This window comes from Olea europaea, chromosome 14 (assembly GCF_002742605.1).
Source record: "Olea europaea var. sylvestris chromosome 14, O_europaea_v1, whole genome shotgun sequence".
In the NCBI taxonomy this organism is placed as follows: Eukaryota; Viridiplantae; Streptophyta; class Magnoliopsida; order Lamiales; family Oleaceae; genus Olea; species Olea europaea.
The window spans coordinates 1818107-1827444 of record NC_036250.1 but is presented as its reverse complement, the minus strand read 5'-3'; the positions used below and the strand labels follow the sequence as shown (position 1 = coordinate 1827444).

The 9338-nt window shown below is 35.8% G+C and overlaps 1 protein-coding gene across 1 annotated transcript; it reads left to right on the top strand.

Annotated features, from left to right (window-relative positions):
* The first annotated feature begins 3462 nt into the window (after window positions 1-3462).
* On the top strand, window positions 3463-7978 carry LOC111408742 (serine decarboxylase-like). The gene is made up of 6 exons (XM_023038504.1): window positions 3463-3617; window positions 3734-4051; window positions 5818-6049; window positions 6150-6343; window positions 6473-6609; window positions 7218-7978. Exons 2-6 carry the CDS (start codon window positions 3736-3738, stop codon window positions 7782-7784), a joined length of 1446 nt encoding a protein of 481 aa, XP_022894272.1. The 5' UTR covers window positions 3463-3617; window positions 3734-3735; the 3' UTR covers window positions 7785-7978.
* The last annotated feature ends 1360 nt before the right edge of the window (window positions 7979-9338 follow it).

The following is a 9338-nucleotide window of genomic DNA, read 5'->3' as shown; positions in this document are numbered from 1 at the left end:
AATCTAGATATTATCCAGGCGCTGGAATTTGTGCCGCGCATGTGCTTTCAACGATTTATTTATGGGGTATTTTAAAAAAATGTCTCATTTCATGTCGATTGAAAAATGTCTATTTTTTAAATTTAACATTAAATTGTCTATTATGTTCTTAATAAAAAAAGAAGTAATTTATTTAGCCCCTGTTTGAGCCACATTTTTACCTCATTAAAATGAAAAATATGATCGTTATCCATCACATCAAGCCACCATTTTTTAATTTCTATCTCTGGTGTGGGGCCCATAACATCTCTATTTCTCATTATCATTATAATGTGGCTCAAACAGACTCTTAGTTTTTCAATTTGTTGCGAATTTTGAGAAGTAGTTTTATGAAAAGTTACTTTAAAATGATGTTATCTACATTTCAAATGTCATTCTCGATATTTAAATCTCGTTTATAATTTAAAAATACACATGTCAAATCACAATATTAAATGTTCTCGACATTTTAAATATCTAAAATGAAATTTCATTCCGAATATGACATTTCTCTACACTTGAAATGTAATTATCGATGTTTCTGTGTCAATGAGAAAATAGCATTAATTGTAATTTGACATGTGCGCTTTTGAAATAAATATGACAGTTTATATGTCAAAGATTTATTGGATAATAAATTTTTTGCAAAAATGTCCATTATTTATCTTTGTGTGGAATTATAAATTGCTTGGCAAGGTATTTTGGTCCAAAATATTCCAAAATGGATATTTTGCAAGGATTCATGAAAGTGGAAATTTTTTTGCATATGGACATGTAAAAGTGGACATTTCAAGTAATTTCCTCTTTATTTAATTATCAATGAATTATTCAGAGTAGAAATTGGAAACTAACTTTATCATCCTACATGATATATTATAGTATTTTAAATCACCTTCCTAAGATATTATTTATTTTAAAGATCAATGCATATATATGTAATGTGCTTTTTGTTTAAATTAAAAAAAAATGAAATTAACATTAATTTCTGACTCAATATACTAGTAAGTATTTGATTTTTTTTTTTAAAATCCTTAAAATTTTGTGTTCGAACTTCAATTTTGCAGGATTTCTTACTAAAAAGAAAATTACTTTATTAAAACAACTATATTCTTATTTTAAATTGAACTACTCATCTCAACTCAGTCCCCTCAACCATCCCTCAACCTGAGCGCCCTTATCTTGACACACAACAAATTGAAAACAACATTACACTTCTAGTTCCCTCGACCATCCACAAATCTATTATTTGCAAAATTATGTTGATTAGCTGCACTTAATTTTACTGATTGAAAATGATGATGTAAAACCCTTGTTTGGCCCCAATTTTTTTAAAACTTATTTTCAACCACATATTTTATGTAATTCACATTTTTTTTTTTCAATTTTTCAATCACACGTTTTATAAATTTCTATCAAATCTATTAAAAATATGATTTTTAGCCAAATCAAACAAGGTTAATTATTTGATTTCAAATTATTTGGACTTCCAAATTAGGTTAAGACGAATGAGGGGCAAGAAAGAAAATGTTGATTGGCTTAATAAAAGTATGGGGAAAAAATCAGGAAAAACTTTTGCTTTTGAATAATTTTTAGGATTTAAAAAATTTAGGTGTATACAATGTAAATTTTTGAGACTCTCTAAAAGTATTGATATATTCAATTTAGATTTTTATAGAATTTTAAAATTTTTTTAAATATCACGGTACATTCAATTAAAATCTTTTAGAAGTTTTTATAAATTTTAGGGCCTTCAAATTGTTGATGACTTTTAAAATTTTTTATTAAAGTTTTTAGGATACAAACGTTTTAGTAGAAAGTACTTAAATAAAATTTCAAAATTTGTTTCTCATTCATCCAAAGAATTTGGGAGACTTTCAAAGAAAAAATTAATATGTATTTTTTGTTTCTTTTACTATTTCTTTCTTTTTCTCTTCTTCGAAGATTATAGACATGGTTAAAAATTAAACTTATTTAGAAGAAGATCTTTAAAATTGTTTCATATTCTACAAAAGTCAAATGAAAATTTATAGAAGTCCGTTAATTTCATATAAAATCATAAATGATCCATGAAATTCACACAAGTCATCAAGTTCATGAAAATTTTCAAAAGTTCTAATTGAATACATCTCTTGAAAAATGTAAAAGTCCATCCTTTTTTTTAATTGAAAATGTAACTTGCATCCCCTTCCCAATTTAAAAAGTTTCTTGTTTGCTTCTCATTCTTTGATCACTAAATGAAAAGTATAATCGTTATTTATCAAATCAAGCCATTATATTTGAATTTTTATCGCTTGTGGAATTCGTAACGATTATATTTTTCATTTTCATTCTTACATTAACGGGAAAAAAACAGGGCACAAAAGATCTAGAGCCCGTTTGAGCCACATTATAATGAGAATGAGAAATAGAGTCGTTATGGTCCCACACCAGAGATAGAAATTCAAAAATGATAATTTGATGTGATGAATAACGATCATATTTTTCATTTTAATAAGATAAAAATAGGACTCAAACAAGGCCTGTTGTATTACAGCATTGGAGATGCTAACATTTCTGATTTGAAATATTAATCATATTACGTGGAGAACTATCATTGGCCCAGTTATTCAAGAACACGCATGCGACTAGGGGTGGGCGCGGGTCGGTTCGGTTCGGTTCTCTTTAGAACCGAACCGAACCAAACTTTTCGGATATCTAGTAAATGGAACCGTCGGGTCCAAATATAATTATGGAACCGTTCGGGTTTCCGTTCCATTCGGATCGGTTCGGTTCCGTTCGGTTCTGTACTATAATTAAATTTTTTAACATTTATAACAACGTTATATAAATATGACTAATGATACATTCAATAGTTTTGGAATGTCAGAGATTAGTAAACTACCTTATTCAAATGATCGCTACGATCAAAGCTTCAGTCGGAGAAAGTCACGGCTTCGATCAGAGGTCAGAGTGTCGGCCGACGATTGTATAGGTTTTGGAATATTAGATAGGCTGCGAGAGTGAGTGCGAGAGTCGAGACAACGTTATGCACTTTATTGTAGGTGTTTAGGGTTATTTAGTGGATTTGATCTTGTTTGGCTAAGAAATGAAACAATAAAATGGGTAATTGGACCAAAAATTAAAAAATTAGAAATGAAACAAATTATTGGGCCAAAAATTTGGATTTAGAAATCATTAATTTGTTAATTTGTTTAGAAAAAATTAAAATTAAAATAATTTGATTTACTCAATATAAAAAAAAATTAGAAAGATTCGGTTCTTATTCGGTTCTTCGGTTCTTGGTCTAGAACCGAGAACCGAACCGTACCCGTCGGTTCTCAATTCAAATACCCGTTCGGGTATTTAATTTGACAAGAACCGTCGAGTTCGGATCGGTTCGGTTCGGATCCGGTTCGGTCGGTTCGGTTCGGGAGATTTGCCCAGCCTTACATGCGACCGACAAGAAGTCTCCGCGCAAATCCTCGCCCCCCAACAATAAAGGTACAATACTCTACAGCACAACAATCGCAGCTGCCATTTCCTCCTCCACATCTCCCCTACTTTCTCGCTTCTCTTTCGACCGTCTCTTGCGCATTTTCAGTCTATCTGTATTTTTATAGGTAGTATAAATAATCACTTTTTAGCAATTTTTGAATACTACTAATCAATTTTGTCCTTATTTTATTGATTCAAAATGTTATATTTTTTCTTTTTGTTTCAATTTGAGCTTCTGAAGTGATGGTTGGGAGCAGTTTCGAGGTCCAATCGGTTTTGTCTCACGGATCTACGGTGAACGGAAAATCTGTTGCTATGCAGGAGATGATGACACTGGCGGCGGAAGAGAATTCATTCGATTTAACGGCAGTGGTTGAGGAGCCGGATCTTGAGGTTAAAGAGAAGGAAATAGTGTTGGGCAGGAACGTGCACACCACTTGCCTGGCGGTGACGGAGCCCGATGCGGATGATGAGTCCACGGGTGATAAGGAGGCTCACATGGCCAGCGTCCTAGCTCGCTACCGGAAAACTCTCATAGAACGCACCAGGCACCATCTAGGTTAGCGTGCGCGAGTGTGTTGGCGTTTGACTTGTGAGATTTTCATTTTATCATTTTATTTTATGCTCCATACTAGTTGCACTCAGGCAATCTGAGATTTTCATATATGATTTGACTGATAAATGCATATCGCTATGAGTAGGAGAGAAAGGAAAGGTATTCATTTGTGATTTAAAATCATTTAAGGTTAATAATTAATATTGAAATGTAAATGACGGTGGGGATCAAGCTTTATTGGGGGAGGGTCATTTGCTCAATTTTATTTTACCGTTTTGATCAGTTTGCTCCCTTGCTTATTATTAAATTATAAGAGTCATAAAAGTACTTCTAAAATGAGAGGAATTTTTCAAATTCAGAAATTTTTACTTGATTTAGAGATTATCTTCTACAAAGGTAATGGGAATTCGAGAAAAGATGCAATAGGAAGACTAGTTTCCAGAATGCACATGATGGGCCTTCCTCTTGCAATCGAGAGAGGCAAAATAGGCAGAAAATGGTTTACTTTTAGCATGGTTGTATGTATGTGAGCAGCAAAACAATATGCAATCAATATATAGCTCACCATGCCTCCTGGGCATAACCCAGTGGTGCAAAAGACAGGAGTGAGGTAGTCTCAGCCTTACTGGCAGTCGCAGTGTGAGGGTTCGATTCCTGAAATATGGAATTGGACTCTTTGTGGGCACCAATGTACGAGCAAGTTTTTGTTCCCTGGCCTGCTCGGGCACATCTCGCGATTTACCTCCCTTATGATGATTTGGGGGAGGGGGGCGGCGGGGCCCTCAAGGTTGGAGTTCAACCTTTAATATATCGCTCATCATAGTACGGTAAATAAGCACTTTCTTTACGAAACCCTGCATGAGCACAAGCCAACTACTCTTTAAGACTGCCCAAGCTACTCATGCCGAGCAGCTAACTTTGAGACAACTAAGGTGCGTAAACATACCAACAGAAGAAGGGACCTAGCGTTTGTAGTAAAAAAACACTTTCCTCGACGATGAACGTGGTGTAAAGTGAAGATTGGGGTAGTAGAGAAAGCCACCTAAGGCTGAGGGTATTTACTCTAGATGCTTGTCGACAATAGGTTGCACATGAGACCCAGTGAGTAACAAATTGAGATAAATATCTAAATTCCACCAGTCTTTTCCATTGACAAGTGATTAAAATATCAACATCGACGTAAGATGGAATATAAATTACCATGTTCATAATTAGACAGATTAGTAAAGAACTACTTCAAATTCAGATGAGGAATGTGATGATGAATTTGGGAGTGGTTAAACTGAATTATGTTCAATAACCTTTGCTGTTATTTTCCCTAGTCAGTGAGTCTCTTCAGTTCTGCTAAATTACAAAAACGAGAGGCTCGTGTCTGTAGTAACTGTGATATATTTGAGGATGAAGGTCTATTAAATTTTTTCTTTTATGCTTCTGAATTGGAAAGCTGCGTAGTTTGTCTTATATATGTTGTTAAATCGGAGTTACATCCCTATCCTTTTTTTCCATTTCGACTTCTTGCATGAAAATTACATAAGTGGGGTTTAAGGTCATTAAGTTATGTGTAAGTGCTGCTCTGTTTCATTTTTCTAAAGATTAGATTTGCATGTTTCATATTTTGTTATTAATTGTTGGATTGACAAGCTAACTGTATCATACATATTAATTTTTTTAATTAACCAGTTGGACAAGCTTATAATGAAGCTTGCGTATTCACCTTCACATGTGTTTTATTAATTGAATAGTTCTTAATGTTTTATTTCGTTCCCCAGGATATCCATACAATTTGGACTTTGATTATGGTGCGCTTGCACAGTTGCAGCATTTCTCTATTAACAACCTCGGCGATCCATTCATTGAAAGCAACTATGGTGTACACTCTAGACAGTTTGAAGTGGGGGTTTTAGATTGGTTTGCCCGTCTTTGGGAAATTGAAAAGGATGATTACTGGGGATATATTACAAACTGTGGTACTGAGGGTAATCTTCATGGCATCCTTGTTGGGTATGTATTATGTGACTGTGTTTCTACGAGTCTCTAATTTCAGTCATAGAGGCTTCTTTGAATTTTTCTAATAATTATCGTTGACAATTCAATTGTACAGAAGAGAAGTGCATCCAGATGGAATTTTGTATGCATCGAAAGAATCACATTACTCTGTCTTCAAAGCAGCAAGAATGTATAGAATGGAATGTGTAAAAGTTGCCACTTTGGTCACAGGAGAGATAGACTGCACAGATTTTAAAACTAAGCTGCTAAGCAACAAAGATAAACCAGCAATCATCAATGTCAACATAGGTAACTCTCTCACTCCCGCATGTGTGCATTTGCTCTCTGTTATGCATGTGATTGTGTGCCTGCTAGAACCGCAAGTATGTTAAGACAAGTATCGTATTCTAAATTTGGTCAATTTTTCACAAATTGCAGGAACTACAGTTAAAGGTGCTGTTGATGACCTAGATCTCGTCATACAAACTCTTGAAGAATGTGGATTCTCACATGATAGATTCTACATCCACTGTGATGGCGCTTTATTTGGTCTGATGATGCCATTTGTCAAAAGGGTAAGCAAATTTTGTTTGAATTCACATCATTTTTGTCTTTCTTAGTGTATACCTTTCATAATTGAAATCACAAGTCTAATTTTTTGCTTTTTATTCATGTACTTATACACGTGGTGTTTATGAGAGTCTGCCCTAATAGATCAATGGGATATAGTGAAAAAGTGTGTGGATGAACTATACATAAATAAAAGTAATTTCTGGAGTGATACACCATAGATTTAAGATTTTGTTGTCATTATTCTTTGAATGTTCAAGGAGATGATCCAGCGGAAGCATTTGGTTTTGGGAGCTGATTGGTAGGCAATGTATGTAGCAAGTATTACTGCTCTATAGATCCTCAACACTTCATATGAGGTTATTTCAAGATTTATTTTTTTACTGGCAAGAGTTAAAACATGACTCTTCTCTTGTCTAGGGTCGCTAAGGACTGCTGATAGAATCTGAAATTGCAGTTTTATTGTTTTCTGTTTGCTATAGCCTTTACCTTTGAACCTCATCTACCCGTAAAAATCATCTCATCATTTATTGATTATAAGATTTTATTAAAATTATTTAGAATTCTGCTTTATCACTTGCTTCTTTTCCTAAGCGGTCTTTGTTCCATGCAGGCACCGAAGGTTAGTTTCAAGAAGCCAATTGGGAGTGTGAGTGTTTCTGGCCACAAGTTTGTGGGATGTCCAATGCCATGTGGTGTGCAGATAACAAGGCTACAACACGTAAATGCACTTTCGAGCAATGTTGAGTACCTTGCTTCAAGGGATGCAACAATTATGGGAAGTCGAAATGGCCATGCTCCAATCTTCTTGTGGTATACCCTGAACAGGAAAGGGTACAAGGGATTCCAAAAGGAAGTCCAAAAGTGCCTTAGAAATGCTCACTACTTGAAAGGCCGTCTTATGGAAGCAGGAATTAGTGCCATGCTTAATGAACTGAGCAGTACTGTTGTGTTTGAGCGACCTCGTGATGAGGAGTTTGTTCGCCATTGGCAGCTTGCTTGTGAGGGAAATATGGCGCACATTGTTGTGATGCCGAGTGTCACCATTGAGAAGCTAGATTACTTTTCGAACGAATTGGTTCATGCACGATCAATCTGGTATAAAGATGAGAAAGATCAGCCTCCTTGTCTTGCAGAAGACGTCGGGATAGAGAACTGTTGCTGTGCACTTCATAAGTAATTTTTTGTTAGCTTGAGGATTTTAAAGTCCCTCTGTAATTGGTCTGTAGCAGAAGTTATTTAAGTTCTTTGAAAAATGAAATGATGATTTAAATCTTAATTTTAGCTTTTAACGCTCCTTTGTGCATTCTATTGTTATATTTGGCGGAAGGTTGTATTGGCCGTACGTATAATATTACTTTAGTTTTGGGCATACTTTCAAAGATCTTGTGCTGATACTTGCTGTTTCTCGAGGAATTCGGCAATGTCAAAATGAAAAGCAGATGCACGTTGGCAACCATTTCTAGAGTAAATTTGTATTACTAAAATTAGAAAGTCCCATTACGAAGTTATTTTTCTTATGGTACGAGTTGATATCATGCTTTGGAATTCATGTTCCTTGATGTCATGTAATAAAAAGGAAAAATATGAAAATTAGTTACAAAACAATCCTGTTTAAAAGGATGATTTGCCAGTGTGCGCCAAAGATATTAAACAAAAATGGGGTTTAGTACTCGAAAAGAAATTTCTCGCTAACAATCCTTCATTATTCAGAAGTTGCACATTATTTTCAAGTAATGGATCAAACTTGTTGACCCCAAAAAGTGTGCCAACAGATGTCGGTCCCACTCGCGCTTGCGTGGGCGAATGTCCAACACGCTAAGACACGTGGACGGTCTAAATGATCGGTTCAAAGGGGCGTGGGAGTAGCCCAACGACGCGGAACGGTAACGTTCGGGATCCGACGGGTTGTTCGTAATCCGATTGTACAATAATTACCAACCGGTGCTCGTAGATGTATACGCAAAAATGTATAAATTCGATTTGTGTATTGCTAGTAAATGGGAGAGAGTTGAGTAAAATGTAGTTTTTAGTATTGGTTCTTGCATTAGCCTTTTGATATTACACAATGGAAGTATTTATAGTAATGCATATGAAATGGGAGCTCTTGGATGAAGTGGCACGTGGCCTCATCTTTTTAGTCCAAACATCTTTTCCTAAATATGGGGCTTGACTTGCTAGCTTACGGCGCATTTATTGCTTGTGCAGGGCCTCCATGCTAGTGACAAGACTTGACCTTTATGCTTATGACAGACATTCCATCAATCATTCGAATAAGATCCGTGCAGGCGATCTCTTGGGAGAAGTGACCATGGAGGATGCTTGTGGTTGAGGCTCGCGCATCAACTTCGGGGCTTCGTCCATTTGAGGACCTCAGCTACAACCAAAGGTTTCCAAGCCTCGGGCCATGGGCCTCGGTTAAAAGCAGCTCGGATATAACCCACCTCGGCAATATGGGCCACCTCGGCAGGAATGCCATGTGGATCAGGATGAGTGGGCCACTGGCCCAGGTGGGTAGGACAGGGGTGACAACACGCAACAATAGTCCCCCAAGTTCAAGTATAATCATTAATGTAATGCGTGGACTTTAGACTAAAAATTTTTTGAACCCCCAAATAATAGTCTACCAAGGTCAAGTATAGATATTTATATCATGATTGGAGTTTAGAGAAGTTTTGGTGTAGGTTTATGCTGAAGAACCGAGGTGGTTGGGGGACCGAACCTGCGAGGATTA